A 17,667-nucleotide genomic window follows, 5' to 3' on the forward strand; every position below is an offset into this window, starting at 1 on the left:
ACATGCAGTTTAGTGCACTAAAATAATGTACACTTGGAAGCATTGCAGTAAGTACATTGAATTATTTTCCCCACAACCTGATGTATCCACCCTCCATCCGAGTTCAGTAAGTAATGGTTCACTCTGCAAAGCGACAATGTAGGCGGGGGGGGGGGGGGGGGCGGGGGAGAGACTATGGCGTTGCCTTGCCCAGACTCTATGGATTCCGGTTGGGTGCAGAATATTCAGGTGCAGATGTGACAGCTGCTCTGCTTTTGTGGCGTTGCCGTGTTTGTTCCGTATTTCATAATTTGCATTTAGATCATCAGCCACATCCTATTCGGCCCTCGCATAATAAGGATGAGTTGTTTCTGTGGCTTGGAGACACCCAATTCGTTGTGGAAAGTCGTGCCACAAATCGCTTCTGGAGATCAGCAACCTCAAGTAACCGAACAAGACCGGTTTTATTCAGTTATTTATTTTGTTCGAGGCGCAGTCCAGGCGATCTCTGTTCTCTGTAACCATAAACTAATTAGCTGTGCCTTTCCAAATGCGGTGATATTAATGGGATCATTATCGAGGTTCCTGCCCCGGGCGTGTCTCTGGTTTATGGAGAGCAGCTGAGGTTTGGAAACCAGCTTTCCCGCAATCCGGCAGAATTAAAAGTTGTGTTAGACATTCAGCAGCGTCTTCCAGGTGAGCCTGGATGGAGGAACCTTGCCCTGTTCTCAGCTCCGTGGTGTTATAAACCTAGTGACAACTAGTGGGTGTGTATATATATATATATATGTATACACACACACATATGAAAGATCCTGCCTGCTCAGCTAATGGGTAGCTGTGATGCACATATATATATATATATATATACATATATAAAGCATCCTACCTGCTAAACTAATGGGTAGCTGTGATGTGTGTATATAGGAAACATCCTGTCTGCTAAACTAATGAGTAACTGTGATGTACATATATATGTGTGTGTGTATGTATGTGTGTGTGTATATATATATATATATATACATATGTCCTGCCGACTGAACTAATGGGTAGCTGTAAAATATGAAACATCCTGCCTGCTAAACTAATGGGTAACTGTGATGTGTATATATAAAACACCCTACCTGCTAATGTTTACTGTTGTCCAATTAAAATCTTACCTGTCAACTCTTATTTATTAGAAAAAAATTTCCGGAGCTTTACCTCCCCTATTTGAAATGGAATGAGTAAAGGGAAGGATTGTATCAAGTGGAGGGAGGTAGAATGCATACAGAGAACCCCCAGTAAAGGTTTGGAATGAAGAGTGTGAAGTAAAACCAGAAGGACAGGAGGGAGTGAAGGGGGGAATAAAATAAGGGGAAAAAAAGCTTTGGGACGCTATTGTTCCAGCTTCATAACACTGGCCCTACTGACAACACGTTCTGTTTGTGTTTCACAGTTTGAATTATTGGGGGAGGGGGCGGAGAGAGATAAGATTCCGGGTGTGCCCATGCAAATATCTTGCAATTTAGCTGTTAGAACACTGCACATTCAAACCTAGAGGTTGGAAGCATGTGGGTGTGAAAGGGTTAACCGTGTTGTCGTCCCGCCCACGGAATTACAGGAAATGAGCCCTTTGTCAGACAGAGTGCAAATGAAACCAGTCCAGACAAGGTGACAGGCTTGAGAAGTGGCTGGAGAGGGTGAGGTGATCATTCGCTTGAAGTTGTCCAGCCAAGACTACACACACTCACTCACTCTCTCTCTGCTCCTCAGTCTCGCAGAGAAACACAAATCAAGAATCATTCGCAGGTAAGTGTACGTGTAACAATCGCGGGGTTTGTCCTGTCTTGCAGCTATCAGACTCGAGCACGAAAGGTAAGTTTTGGGAACTGCTTAAAACCAAACTTTTACACTGCCCAAGTGTTAAATTTGACCTTTTTAATTTGTATTTCTGGACTTCCTTGTTTTTCCTTATCGCCTCTCTATTGCGAGCAGTGTGGAAGGTAAAACTGGATAGGGAAGTATCCACAGGCCCATTGGCTTTCTCACTCAAATGGTTACTCTTGATGTCAACAGTGAATATTGGGAGTATATTTAACCGCAGGAGCCACCAACCCAACTGCTCCCATTCGGGGTGATTTCTTTTCCGTGGTCCTGAGTGTACTGCGATTGTAAACGCCTTTTTAAAATGCATTCGGAGTTACACTGATCCAGTGCGCAGGTAAAATATTTCCCTCCGCTGATTGCTTCAAACTCCACGTAACCCCGTGAGCTATTTTCTGGAAATTAACACAGGGCAGAATTCCTCTGCGAATTCTCCGTGGAAAGTCCCGAAGTAAATCTGTTTGCTTCTGTGACTTGTCACAAGTAGAGAAATCTTTTGCCTCAGTGATTACAACTTAGAATTTCTCCAGGTCTTTTTAGTCCATCATGCCAATTCTGGCAATTAGAAGGTAACCCTTCTCTCTTTAATGTCCATTTAATTGGTCAACGTCTTACCTTGGATTTAAGGTTCCATTCCATACTCTGATACAGACATCTTTGTCCTTTTATTCTTATAAAGGATGTGCGCATCACTGACTAGATCAGCATTTATTGCCCATCCTTAGCCACCCTTGAGGTGGTAGCGATCCGTCATCTTGAACCTGGACAACAGATCAAGTACTGTAGGAATACCCACAGTGCTGTTAGAAAAGAAATTCCAGGACTTTAATCCTGTCGCAGTGAAGAAACTGCAATATAGTTCCAAGTCAGGATGGGGTGTGACTTGCTGGTATGATGTTCCCACTGAGTAAGCTCCCCCTGCTCCTGCTGCTCTTGTTTCTCTAGGTGACAGAGAAATGCTGTCGAAGGACATGCTTAACGATATGCTACAGTGTATTTTGTAGATGGTATATCCGTGATGGAGGGAGCAAACGTTTAAGATAGTGGATGTGGTGCCAATCAAGTGGACTGCTTTGTTCTGGATGGTATCAAATTTCTGTTGAGTGCTTTGGGAGATGTTCTCTTGCAGGCAAGTCGGGAGTATTCCATTGCACTCCTGAATTGTGCCTTGTAGAGAGTGGAGAGGATTTGAGGAGTCAGGAGGTGAGTTACTCATCACATAATTCCTAGTCTCTGGTCTGCCCTTGTAACCACAGTATTTATATGGCTCATCTGGTTCAATTTCTGGTTAATGGTAAACCCCAGGATGTTGACAATGAGGGAGGGATTCAGTGATGGTAATGCCATTGAATGTCAAGGGGGAGTTGGTTAGATTCTCACTTGTTGAAGATGGTTATTGCCTGATATTTGTGCAATGCGAACGTTACTTGTCACTTATTAGCCCAGCCTGAATGTTGTCCAGGTTTTTCTGTCTATGGACATGAATGATTGCAAAAAGAGGTGTATAAAATTATGAAAGGCATAGATAGGGTGAACGGTGGGAAGCTTTTCCCCAGGTCGGTGGTGACGTTCACGAGGGGTCATAGGTTCAAGGTGAAGGGGGGGAGGTTTAACACAGATATCAGACGGACATATTTTACACAGAGGGTGGTGGGGGCCTGGAATGCGCTGCCAGGCAAGGTGGTGGAGGCGGACACACTGGGGAACATTTAAGACTTATCTAGACAGCCATATGAACGGAGTGGGAATGGAGGGATACAAAAGAATGGTCTAGTTTGGACCAGGGAGCGGCGCGGGCTTGGAGGGCCGAAGGGCCTGTTCCTGTGCTGTTTTGTTCTTTGTTTGTTCTTTGATACTGAGCATCTATCATCTGGAAACATCCCCACTTCTGACCTTCTGATGGAAAGAGGTCATTTCATCACTTAGCTGGTTATCGAGAACAGAGTCATGGGGTGGTAACTGGCTGGGTTGTATTTCTCTTGCTTTTATGTACAGGAACTACCTGTACATTTTTCTGCTTTGCTGGGTAGATACCAGGTTACATCTGGAATAGCTTGGCAGAGTATAGGAATGACTAGTTCTGGAGCACAAGTCTTCTCTATAACTGGCCGATGTTGTCAGGGACCGTACTTTGCAGTATCCTGTACCTTCAGCTATTTCTTGATACCATGTGGAGTGAATGGAATTGGCTGAAAACTGGCATCTGTGATGCTGGGAACCTTTAAGAAGGGGCTGAGATGGATCATTCACCCAACACTTCTGGCCGAAGATGGTCGCAGTTGCTTCAGCCTAGTTTTGCACTGATATGTTAGCCTCTCCCATTATTGAGGATGGAGATATTTGTGGAGCCTCCTCCTGCAGTTAGTTGTTTAATTCTCAACCACCATTCACAACTGAATGCTGTAGGGCTACAGAGCTTTGTAATCTGTTGGTTTTGTCTATTGCATACCACTACTAGTGTTTGGCATGTTTGTAGTCGTAGCTTCACCAGGTTGACACCTCATATTTAGGTATGCCTGGTGCTGTTCCTTGTTTGCTCTCCTGTACTGTTCATTGAACTGACAAGGCCAGTATTTCTTGCCCATTGCTAATTTCTTCTGAGCAGGTTGTGGTGAGCCACCTTCTTGAGTGCTGTAGCCACTGTGTGTAGGTATACCCAGAGTAGTGTTAGGTTGGAAGTGCCAGGATTTTGAACCAGCAACATTGAAGGAAAAGCAATATAGTTCCAAGTCAGAATGGTGTGCGACTTGGTGAGAAACTTGCAATTGGTGTTCCATGCATCCGTGCCCTTGCCCTTCTAGGTGGTAGAAATCAGGGACTTGGAAGGTGCTGTTGAGGGAGACTTACTGATGTGCTGCAGTGTGTCTTTCTCACAGCTCCCACTCTGCAGTGGTGGTGAAGGGAGAAAATGTGTAGGGTGGCTTATCAACTGGGGTGTTGAATTTCTTAAACATTTTTGGAGCTGCATTCATCCAGGCAAGTGATACCATGGACAATTACCAGTCTTCAGAGGTAGCAGAGAGTTGAAATGTTGTAAGTAGATGAGTGGTTAAGCAAAACACACTGGGGAAATTATCAGTATCTAAATCTAAAGCACACAGAGCTAGAAGAAAGGTCAAGGACATAATAAGAAATATAAAGGAAAAGTACCTCCAGATAAGTAGAGCATGCCCAAAGGAAGAAAATAACTGCAGTTAATGATTTCCGCTAAATATTTTTTGAATAAGATGCATGAGTTAGTGTATGTAACAGCAAGGATAATACAAAAGGATAGAAATTAATTTAATTTGCAATCTATATGATTTTACTGGAACATAGATAAAACAACACAGTCGCTTGACATGTTCATAAAATGTAAGTGAATTGCTACTCAAAGGACAGATGAACAATAAATATTCTATCTAGTCAACAGGCAAAAAACCAGATTAACAATCAGAGGACCATTTTCGAGTTTGGGCCTCTTATTTGAACTTGATCAGCGAGCTATAGATACCAAACATGTGCTCAGTTGCAGCTCTTCAATCTTAGAATGCTGAAAATTGGCCATGTTCTGCAACAGTTGTGCCTTTGTGCCGGGCAGGGGGAGCTGATCCTGGGTGGGCCTTTTTAGAGAATGAGCTGGCAGCAGGCTACTGTAAGTATTTTGTGGGACCTGCTGCATCCAATTACCCCTACTCTCTCCTATGTCCTTTCTCTGTCCCTCTGTGAAGGTTGCTGTTTTACCTTTAAATAAATAGCCCTTAGTCTTTTCAACAGATCTCTCTCAACATATTTTATTAAATATGTTGATTCATAGCTTATTCCCTTTGTGTGTATACTAATTCATTTCCTTAAAAGATTCAATGAATGTGCTATGACTGATGGTTTTATGTGATTTAATTGGCTTTGTTGATAATCAGAATTATGAAAAATGGGTGCTTTATTAACATGCATGTTTAGATTTGGGATTGAACAAAATGTAGATCGGTTAATTTCCTTTTCATATGCATATTGTTTTTTGTTTACTCAAATACTTATGAAGTAGATAAAATATTCAAATTCACTGAGTTTTACACTCCCTAAAGGGACTCTGAATTGGTGAGTGTTTTGGTCGTGTACACACAGGGTAACATTTCACTTCTTCTGTAGTAACTTTTTATATATTGTAATGTAAGGCATTAATTGGATCAACTTGCAACAAAAAGAACTCCAAATAAATTGACTTTGCTTACAGAAACATTCATTTTAATGTTGTTTCAAGATAATATATTGGAAAAGGTATTCTTTCAATAAGAATCATCATGCTAAATTGTGACATAACAGAATCTATCAAGAAAGCTAAATATTAGTAGACTATTATGTCAGTTTATTAGGGCAGAATTTATAATTTACATACAACCTCTTCATTGCGTGATTCATTTTGTGTCTATTGTGAGCTCTTACTGTGTTCTTGTGCTCATTGAATTTGAGGATCAAATATGGCTTCACCTTTCACGTTTAGAACATTTACTTTTCATATTTGATCTTCAAACAGAGGACATGGAACAAACATCTTTAACATCCCCCTCCCTTCAACTATTTTGTCCTGAAGAGTCACTGTTAAATTTGATTTGAAGCAGTCAAATTTGTTGGACTCAATGGATGATGTGTTTTGAATTCTGTCTTTGGAATTCATAATTTTTCCTTCCAGATGGATATCAGTCACAGCACAATTTGGAGTCTTTCAGTTTCAGAGACTACAGCCAAAACAAAACATAGCTGTAATGGCCAATTTGGTTGTTTCCATCACCATATCCACTCCCCACCCTTCGCCCCCACATAATTTAATCCTTCCATGATCAGAGAAAGCTCCTATCTCTAAGCAAGAATAGAATAGCTTCAATTTTATGTTTTTTTAGAATCTGAAGACAGTCAAGGAAATATATGCAAGGACATTTGGATGTCTTTACATGGCTTGTGGTATCAATTAATATTGCAAACTATTGCACAAGTTTGTTAACATGGAATTTTAACAAGGCAGAATTTGTTGGCAACGTGAGTCTCAACTGCTGATTGGAGAACCAGCAAGAGCCCCAAGCGCTTCCATAAAGGAAGGCCACACTGGTGGGCAATGTCAAACTTTCACTTGGATTAAGACCCTCGGGTATTAATTACCCTACTCCTGCTGAAAACTATTGGCAAATTAGAGGCCGGCAGCTCTGCATTGTTGTCCATGCCATAAGCAGCTGGGGTAGTGCCGGCACTGCAGCCAGCAGAGGCCCAGGCTTAACAGTGGACCCTAGGCTAAAGATGAGTGAGGATGGAATGAACTGAGACTGACTTTCAGCAGGCCCCACCTTCCTGGTGCCAGGTCGCTTGTGCAGGCACTGAATGCCTTTGAACGAGGGATTCTCCAGAAGCTCTTCAGGCTTCCCATGTGTCAAATCCCTTACCTGTTTCTGGTTGAATACCAGCGTCGGGCAAAAAGAATGAGATCCTTAAGTGGGCATTAACTAATGTCTGGATGGGAAGGCTGTCCACGTGGCTTCCTGCTCCAGATTTAATCAGGCGGAGGCAATGGTTTCCCATCCCATCCAATTAAATGTTGTTGTCTCCACCCCACCACCACCTCGCTCCTCCAAGTTCTTTGCAGAAGAGGCATTAAGTTCCCTTAGGGAATCATTCTGATGATTTTCTATTGTTCCATTTTCTTGCTTCTGCTGCTCAAATTTAGATGCTGCAGGTTGTGCACGAACATTTGCCATTCAGCAAGCTTCAGTCCTTCAGGGTGGCACGGTGATTAGCACTGTTGCCCACTGCCAGGGACCTTGGGTTCAATTCCGGCTTTGGGTGGCTGTGTGGAATTGGCACATTCTCCTCGTGTCTGCGTGGGTTTCATCCAAAGATGTGGAGGTTAGGTGAATTGGCCATGCTAAGTTGCCCTTTAGTGTCCAAAGATGTGTGGGTTGGGTGGATTAGCTGTGGCAAAATGCATGGGGTTATGGGGATAGGATGCGGGAGTGGGGCTGGGTCAGATGCTCTTTGGAGAGTCGGTGCAGACTCAATGGGCTGAATGGCCTCTTTCTGCCCTGTGGAGATTCTATAAACATACTGAGCTGGACCTATGTTTGTAAAGAATTCCACACAATATCTCTAGATTCAATTATGAATATTTTGATCTAGTTCGTTATATTCATTAATGAATATTTTCCCTGGAATATGCATGTATGGACAAAACTGGTTTTAGCTCCTAAAAATTTTAAATCAGACTAATTCACGGCATGGTGGCATAGTGGTTAGCACTGCTGCCTCACAGCGCCAGAGGACTGGGTTCGATTCCTGGCTCGGCTCACTGTCTGTGCAGAGTCTGCACTTTCCTCTGTCTTTAAAGCAAAGGACACCTTCCTCTGGGTACTCCAATTTCCTCCCACAGTCCAAAAGACGTGCTAGTTAGGTGCATTGGCCATGCTAAATTCTCCCTCAGTGTACCTGAACAGGCAGTGAAGTGTGGCGACTAGGGGATTTTCACAGTAACTTTATTGCAGTGTTAATGTAAGCCTACTTGTGACACTAATAAATAAATAAAAACTTAAACTCAGAACAGTAACATGTAAACTGGATTAGTTTGAATTATGAGGACGGGTTGCATACGTTAGGTTTGTTTCTTCTTGTGCATCAAATATTAAGAGACAATATATAGAACAAAGAAAATTACAGCACAGGAACAGGCCCTTCAGCCTTCCAAGCCTGTACCGACCATGCTGCCTGTCTGAACTAAAAACTCCTACCCTTCTGGGGAACCATAATTGTGATGGTTCAGATAATTATAGGATTTGAAAGACTAGATTGAGAGAAACTTTCTCTGGTGATAAGTTTAGAACAAAGAGGTATAACTTTAACAATTGGAGCCAAAATATTCAGCAGGGGGTGGGGTGGGGAGCAATTTTTCTAACAAACAGAATTGAAAATCTGAAACTAAGTCTGGTAAATGGGGCTGAAATGCAGATTAACCCTGATCTAATTGAGTGGCAAAACAGGCTCAAGGGGTTGAATGTCCGACTGACCAAGAAACATGTCCTTTGGCAATTATATGCAACCCAGTGAATAAAATGCAAAGTTGACATAGCCATTTGCTGAAGTTCAACTTTACTTCCAGTGACTGACAGTTATCCCTCATAACTGGATTATTTTATTAACCAACAAATAATTTAGAGGGAAGCCTGGAATAATGGACTTTAATATCTATCTGCTATAGTCTAATATCCATCTGTTGTAGTTATCTTTACTAATAGTTAGAATTTAAAACTGGATTTATTTATTAACTTAAAAAATCAACGGGAAGCATGGAATAATGGAGTCTAATATCTATCTGCTGTTGTTATTTTCTCTGAAGTTATTGCCTGGAACACAAGCTTGAACTCGATTCATGTATTAGTGCCAATTATTTTAATAGTTACTTTGGATGTGTGAAGGTGAACAGCCAGTCACACAGCATCAAACCTAATCTTGCTTTTGTGGCCGCAGTATTGATATAAGTAGCCCACTTTATCTTGTGGTCAAAAAAAAAACACTGGGCAATGGTAGTATTGTATGAATATCCAGAGAAGGTGGTTAGCTTCTCTTGTTCAAAATGATAATTACTCACTTATGACATGGGTGTTATATGCCACTTGTCTTACCAAGCATCAATGTTATCTGCCATAGGCTGTTATGAACAGCTGGTGTTGGAAGAGTTATGACTGCAGCTAAGCATTAGTATCATCAATGAGCAGGCCCATTTCTGGCCTCATGATGGAAGGTCTATGATGAAGCAGACTAAAATGGTTAGGTGAGGACATATCCCTGAGGAACTCCTACAATGATATTTTACTTTAACATCCTCAAAAGAGGTCAGGGATGGAGCGCCAGCAGAATTTATCACTTTAATTCATGATCATTGTTTCCCAGTAAGGTGCCAGTCTTGGATCAACGCTCTCGCTGTGGAGTCAGAAGGTTGTGGGTTCAAGCCCCATTCCATAGGCTTGAAGACATAATTTGGCACATCAGTGCAGTACTGAGGAAGTGCTGCACTGCCAGAGGTGCTGTCTTTAAAGCATTAACGCCTTCACCACCTTTTTAGGGAGGATGCAAAAAATGCTAAATTTTATTTAAAAATACATTCTCTTGGTGCTGTGGCCAACATTTATCTGTCAGCCAGCACCCAAACACATGATCTGGGGCATTGATTCCTTTGTTATTTGTGGGGCCTGATTGTACACAAACTGATAAATTCCCACAACATTGCCTAAAAAGTACTTCATTGGGTTTAATTTATAGTGCTTTGGGAAGGTCTGGATATGTAAAAGGTGATATATAAATATAGGTTCTTTTTTTTCAATGTTATAGAAATACCATTTGCCCCAGAATTCCATTATTTTATATCCCCTTGGGTTAACAGAGCTTTGCCTGACTAAGATTTGTCATTTTTTAAATATAGATGCTACATTTACCTGTTTACTACTCTGAAACCTCAAGTTAATAGGTGGTTTGGCGATTAGAAGGCTGTTTCCAGTGGAGTTCCACAGGGCTCAGTAATAGGTACCCTGCTTTTTGTGTTTATAATAATGATTTAGGCATGAATGCAAGGAGCATGATCAAGAAGCTCGTGTAATTTTTTCTAAACTTTCTAAATATCTGAAATGGAGGATGTGGGAAAGGGCAGGGGAGTGACAGTATGGCAAATTGTTCCTTAGGAGAGTCAGCATGGGCACGATTGGCCAAATGGCCACATTTTGTGCTATAACGATTCTTTTCATTTTATTCTATAAGTGGCCAGGGATTGGGGCGGTACAGTGGTTAGTGCTGCTGCCTCACAGCACCAGGGACCTGGGCTCAATTCCAGCCTCAGGTGACTGTCTGTGTGAAGTTTGCACATTCTCCCCGTGTCTGCCTGGGTTTCCCCCGGGTACTCCGGTTTCCTCCCACATTCCAAAGATGTGCTGGTTAGGTGAATTGGCCATGCTAAATTACCTCTTAGTCCAAAATGTGTAGGTTAGATGGATTAACCATGTGTGGGGTTACAGGGAACAGGTCTGGGTGGGATTGCCCCTTAGTGTCAGGGGGATTACGTGGGGTTACAAGAATAGGGCCTGGGTGGGATCATTGTCGGCGCAGACTCTAGGGGCCGAATGGCCTCTTTCTGCACTGTAGAGATTCTGATTTGTGTGCGAATGAGTACTAAAGTAAGCACGTCCAGGATATTGCTTCAAATTCAACTAAGAAAGTAGAATTAGAGATTATATAAGATTAAAGTAGAAATTGGGAAAACTCAATGCTCTTTAATTAAATGGATTCAATCTCCTCAGGGCTGTATTTCATAATTGTGTATTCTGCCTCACTCTGTCAGGGTGGGGAGCGGGGGTGACGTCTGTCTGTTTCTTTGCCTTGTGTCTTTCCTATTGTCTCTCTTTCTTTGAGTCTCTTTGTTTTTCTCTCTCTTACCAAATGACTTGTGACATTCATATTAATTCATTTCCTATTGTAAGTTTTAAATTTAGCAGAGATTTTTTCAGACTAAGTATCTTTTGTTTAATGTTACATTAGGAAGCATTTATTTAATATCTGATTACTGCAACTAACTCGTTCAGTCCTGACTTGCCCATTTCCAGAGCACCAGCATAGAAACAGTGATTTTTTTTTTTAAAGGTATGGAACGATGTTCTGGCACATTGGATACTTGCTGTTTCATTCTAAAAGGATTACTTCAGCTTTGCATCTGCACGAATATATGAAGCTAATAATTAAAGTGTGATTTGGGTTTGATATTAATTTGGTTAAAGCAAACTTTCTAAACATGTCACTGTCTCCATAAACTGCTAAATTACTTCTGTTTGGAAATAAATATGTACAGGCTTACGTCCTTTGTGTTCTGGAAAACAGCAAAGTTATTCAGTAAAAGAGACCAGATTTATACTTGGAGAGAAAAAGGCCGTTTCCTTCCATTGGGAGAACTTGATGCCTTCATCTTCTATGCAGCAGCCCCAGGAAGTGACTAAGCCAACAAGTGGGAAATCCTCCACCCTGTCTGATCCCACACCCATCACCTGTTGCAGAAGACAGGGAAGCAACAGCAATCCTGGTGGATACTGGGCTCAAGAAAAATCTGGTTGTGATGGTGAGGTAATAGTTGAGTTCACCACCTTGAATTTTCATTTATCCTCCACTGTAGAGGAGTGTCTGAACCATGGTGCCACTATTTGAACCACGGTGCTACTATTTTTGCTGCAAGTTTTCTACAAGAAATGAACAGTGAATATTTTTTTTGCCCAATTTCACAGTTAAGTGTGTAAGAGTTGCTGACGTGAATTATTTTGGTTCAGACAGGATATCTCTTCATGTTTAATAAAAATTCTCTAATCCCAAAGAGGGGCTTGATTTTTTTTTTAGGACACTGTCAGAGATGCCCCATCTCGACATGGTAAACTGAGGCCAAATCTGCCCTCAGAGGTGAATGCAGAGGATTGTGGGGCTGCATTTGGGAAGTTTGCTGTGCTCAGGATCTATCCCTCAGTTGACATCACTAAACTGATTATCTGGTCATTTGTCTTGGGGCTGTTTGTGAGACCTTGCTATATGCAAATTCACTGCCATGGTTCCTACATTACAACATACAACAGTGATGACGCTTCAAAAGTATTTCATTGGTTGTAAAGTGTTTTGGAACACCTTGAAGCTGTGAACTCCTATAAATTCAATTCCATTGTTATCCTTAGAACCCCTACAGTGCAGAAAGAGGCCATTCGGCCCATTGATCCTGCACCACCAACAATTCCACCCAGGCCCTATCCCCATAACCTATGTATTTACCCTGCTAATCCCCCGACACTAAGGGGCAATTTAGCATGGCCAATCAACCTAACCAGCATGTCTTTTAGACTGTGGAAGGAAACCAGAGGAAACCCGCACAGACACGGGGAGAATGTGCGAACTCCACACACAGTCACCTGAGTCTGAAATTGAACCCAGGTCTCTTACACTGTGAGGCAGCAGTGCTAACCACTGTGGCACTGTGCCATTCAGAAATTAATTGCAGGCACACTGCTTATTCACTTTTCAAAAATAACATCAATAAATAACAACTGAAAAGAAAAATTGCACCTCATAAATGCAACTTAATCAGAGTCAGATTTAAAATAATAGGCAATAAAGGCATAATGATCACACGTACAAGTTTTTTACAATATTGCTTTTGCAAATCTTTACTGTGTCTGTCTTTCACTGGGATACCCGTGGTGGTGATACCCGTAAAATTGGGGCTTGGTGGAAAATACTGTGTTCAGAAATGTTCATATCACACAGGAGTTGGGTGAATAATCTAAGCATGAGTAATTATGATGCCTCACTAGGTCATTCTGCCAATTTTCCATCAGTACTTGTACTGCCAAAGTTACTGCCCTGTTTCAATATTTGAAATGGCTGTCACTAGCTTTGGATATTTTATGTTTGTTACCCAGTGCACCAAGCTGGTCAACTTCCTGTTGGATCTATTTCTGGACTTGGGGGAGACCAGTCATATGCAAATCTAAGCTACAAAGATTAAGTCAAGAGAGGTCTTCTCCAACTGCTGACATCTTTCAGATTTTCAATATTTTTTTATCATGGAAAGGGTTAAAAGGTAAGCTGGAATTTTACCATCCCGCCCGCCACAGGAATCGGAGCAGGCGAAGGGCAGACCATGGAAAGGTCCATTGACCTCTGGTGGGATTTTACGGTTTCGAGACGAACCAGGCTGTAAAATCCGGCCCAGGCCTAAAGTCTACTTGTCCTGTACTCAGAAATTGGTGGGTTTGATTCAGTTGATCAGCTGACAAGGGAAGTTTGGGCAATGTGTGGAATTTGTTTAAACTTGAATAGGGTTTAACTCGATGACCAGTGAGTGGCTTTTGTTTGTTGAGATTTTTGGAAATTGAAGCTTTTAAGTTAACACTAATATTCCTTGTCTCTTTCAGAAGGCTGGAGACATTCACAGAACTGAAGCAAGTTAAAGCAGAAATCTAGAATCCGGCTGGTGATTGGGATACCTGGTGAAATTCTGCTGGAATTTTCACCGATGCATTCAGCTGGTTGGATAGGAGGATGAGCCTTGTGTCCCAAGAAATGCTAAAACAAGCTTCTGGTCCCTCTACTTTCACCTCGGCTATTCCTTTCCGGATCCTGAATAAGGGACCTGATTATTTTCGGAAGCAGATGGAGAGCAGTGGTCGGAAGCAGATGGAGAATAATGGGCGGAAGCCGAGTGCAGTGGAGCGCCTGGAAGCTGATAAGTTAAAATATGTGAAGAGCCAGCAGGTAGCGAGTACCCGACAGGAGCCAGTGAAGGCAAGTGAACCTGTCCTGTCGCCTGCTATCAGGCGGACCCTCCACAGCCCCAGGAAAGCCCCTGGTGTTGTGATCCGCAGGACAGAGAACGCTGACTGGAGAGGAGCGTTAAACCTGGAAAATCTGAAAAATCTGATCAATGATAGTCCAAACCCGCCAGTGAACCAGCCAGGCTGCGCAGAACAGGCAGCCAATTCCAACTGCGGAAGCCCGCAGAGCCACTCGGAGCCTGGGAAGAGCCTCAGGTCTGAGCTACATAGCAGCATCTTTGTGCCGGCTCATAATGCGGCAGTGAGACGAGTGGATGTGCGCCCCAATGTGAGCAGGTGTGTCCGCAGGCCACAATACCCCTCTGTGACCAGGTCAAGGCTCTCATCCAACACCAGCTCCCGGGGCTCACCGAGGAAAGCCTGTCCTGACCTGATAGCCCGGCAACAGCTCTCCCTGCACCGCTCCAAGTCTGACCTGAGTGACCGCTACTCCCGCGTCAGTGCCAACCTGGAACGATTCTTCAACTACTGCGGCCTGGACCCTGAGGAGTTGGAGAGCATGGGAATGGAATGCTTGGCCCGAGCCAGTTCTGATATCGTATCCCTCAAGCTTTATAGCGCTAGCAACCTCAGCTCAGAGTACAACCGCTCCCAATACAGCAACGTGGTTGAGGAGAGAGCGAGTGAGCGCATCCCCTATGGGATCTCCATTGTTGAGCGCAATGCCAGGGTCATTAAGTGGTTGTACAGCTGCAGGGAAGCCAAGGAATCACAGAGAGTGTCACCTGTATAAGTGAGGAGGTCCTGGGACAATGGAGAAGAAACAGAACCCTGAAACTTTGCCTCTAACATTGAACTTATTTCATTGAGACATTGGAACTTGAACTGTTGATTATTACTGCCACCTACTACATTTTAGGGGTATGTGTTTTAAAGGGCTGTCCTGTTTATGGACTGTGTAAACTGTGAACATAAGACTCAACAAATTGAAAACTTCAAATTGCTGTGAGCGTATTCTAGCTTGCTGGATATTAACTGAATTGAACTGGATAATTCATGTGATTTAGTTCAAAAGCATGAAAATCTTCCACTTAACATGTGAACAAATTTACCACTAAACCAAAAATTTGGACCTAGTTTTTTTTAAACACCAGAATTTTTAAGTAGTTGAGCTAGCCAAATTTCTTCAAAAGAATATGTACAAATCTACTTCTTTCTGATCAGTTTTTTTTAAAGCTTCAGAATAGTAAACAAAATAGCATATGCTAATGTCTAGGAGAAAAGATAGCTTAAGCCTTGGGTACAAATACTGTGTCAACCCCAAATATTACATCATTCCTCTTTCAGGTATTGATAGACTTGCTGTGTTTCAGGTTCCAAGCGCTGGGATGTTATCTTCCTATCTGTGGTATTAGAAAATGTTGTACTTTTAGTCAGAGCTAAACGCTACACTAGAAATCCCTTCCTGCCATATGCTACCGTATACAGGCATCTCGCGTGAGAGGCACGTTTTGTTACTTCTGTATCTTTGTGAATTTTGTATATTATTTAAAGATTGTAATTTGATATTTTGCTACTGTTTTTAATTAAATGTCAATAAATGTGGGTTTGAGTGTTCAATATTTTGAATTTCATCTTTGCTGAGTATACTTGATATTATGTATAAAGCAATTTGAATATCTGAATTTTAATCACCGTATACTATCTTATCTGTCCAACAAGACTCGGCCTACCAGTTCAAGACTGCCTTGTTTGATTTGATTTATTATTGTCACATGTATTGGTATGCAATGAAAAGTATTGTTTCTTTTGCATTATGCTGCCAAAACATACCATTCATAGAGTACATAGGGGAGAAGGAAAGAAGAGGGTGTAGAATGTAACGTTACAGTCATAGCTAGGGCGTAGAGAAAGATCAGATTTAAGATATGGTAAATAGAACATTATTAGAGTTTACAAGAGTTAGAGTACAGGTTTAAGAACATAGAATAAGGGGGTATGATGGGGACAGCTCACAAGAGGTCACCTCGCTCCAGCACCATCTTGAATGAATGTATCAGACAATAAAATTATATCAATGTATTAAAGTATCCAATCCTAAGGACTGGATTTTCGCAGATTTAGGAAGACTCCATGCACCTCTTAAAAATGACAGGACCTGGATGCAAAAGTCCCATTTCCATTTCCAACCATTTTTGCCAGCAAAGGAAGGGGGCAGAGTGTGATTCATGCAGGTGGGAAACATGAAATTAGTAGGGCCATTTGAACTTGGTGCTGAATTTAAACAGATACAATTTTGTTTCGTCCAAGGGCCTTAATTCGTACCGTGCGTGTCATAATTTATGCTGTAGATGTAAAAACTCTCAAAGGTTGGATAGAGTCTGTATGACTGTCATGATCTGAAGTTTTTTAAATCTACTGCTCTTTAAACATGAATATCAGGCTTACACTGTGAGTGAGGTTTTTTTTTAAATCAAAAACTTCTGCTGGTCTTTGATAGTCATGATGTGGAGATGCCGGCATTGGACTGGGGTAAACATAGTAAGAAGTTTAACAACACCAGGTTAAAGTCCAACAGGTTTATTTGGTAGCAAAAGCCACACAAACTTTCAGAGCTCCAAGCCCCTTCTTCAGGTGAGTGGGAATTCTGTTCACAAACAGGGCATATAAAGACACAAACTCAATTTACATGAATAATGGTTGGAATGCGAATACTTACAACTAATCAAGTCTTTAAGATTAGTTGTAAGTATTCGCATTCCAACCATTATTCATGTAAATTGAGTTTGTGTCTTTATATGCCCTGTTTGTGAACAGAATTCCCACTCACCTGAAGAAGGGGCTTGGAGCTCCGAAAGCTTGTGTGGCTTTTGCTACCAAATAAACCTGTTGGACTTTAACCTGGTGTTGTTAAACTTCTTACTGTCTTTGATAGGCCATCTGATGTAGATTAGAAAAAATAAGACCAACTGTTCATGCAGTTTCAATAGACATCGCTATTGACATTTCCTAAGGGCTATTATGTTGTTACAAATGTATGGCTTGAGATTCAAAGTCTATGGTTATCTCAGCAAGGAGTTCTGAGTTCATAGTTTGACAGTTTAAACAGCCTATTAAAACATGAGCTGTCTTTGACATGAGGTCTAAAGTGAAGTTCATTTTTATTAGAGATTAACCACTTGAGAATTGAGGAAAAATGCTTTGGGTGATTGGCTTGCTTTCAAGAGTTGTATTGTTCAAGTTTTTAAAAATTCTTTACGTACCTACTGAAGTCTACCCATGGTTGATAGTGGGTGAGTAACTATAAAGGTGGTATGAATTTGGTATGGGAAGAGGGTGAGGGCACAAGTTGGCATGTAAGTGGCATGGGAGTATGAGTGGCATTGGGGGTGGACGGGGGCTAGTGGCAGCTTCTAAAATTAGGGCAAAGTTCCAGAGAACTCTGGCAGGCCTTCTAACCAGCCCACCTTGCCACATGCTCCCTGACTGCCTTGACTCTGCTCTGGGGTTGACAGGC

General features: G+C 41.9%; 1 protein-coding gene across 4 annotated transcripts; it reads left to right on the forward strand.

Moving 5' to 3' along the window:
• Nucleotides 1-331: 331 nt before the first annotated feature.
• Nucleotides 332-15,768, forward strand: LOC144508301 (protein FAM110B-like). 4 transcript variants are annotated; one of them, XM_078236121.1, is made up of 2 exons: nt 332-675; nt 13,791-15,762. In XM_078236121.1, exon 2 carries the CDS (start codon nt 13,918-13,920, stop codon nt 14,941-14,943), a length of 1,026 nt encoding a protein of 341 aa, XP_078092247.1. In that variant the 5' UTR covers nt 332-675; nt 13,791-13,917; the 3' UTR covers nt 14,944-15,762. The 4 variants fall into 4 exon arrangements, with proteins under 4 accessions (XP_078092247.1, XP_078092246.1, XP_078092249.1 ...); XM_078236120.1 differs by lacking the exon at nt 332-675 and adding an exon at nt 1,604-1,770; XM_078236123.1 differs by lacking the exon at nt 332-675 and adding an exon at nt 1,776-1,836.
• The last annotated feature ends 1,899 nt before the right edge of the window (nt 15,769-17,667 follow it).

This window comes from Mustelus asterias, chromosome 20 (assembly GCF_964213995.1).
Source record: "Mustelus asterias chromosome 20, sMusAst1.hap1.1, whole genome shotgun sequence".
In the NCBI taxonomy this organism is placed as follows: Eukaryota; Metazoa; Chordata; class Chondrichthyes; order Carcharhiniformes; family Triakidae; genus Mustelus; species Mustelus asterias.

Bases quoted from the DNA above. Each gene is read 5' to 3' on its own strand.
- LOC144508301 (XM_078236121.1), top strand. From the start codon at position 13,918: ATGAGCCTTGTGTCCCAAGAAATGCTAAAACAAGCTTCTGGTCCCTCT.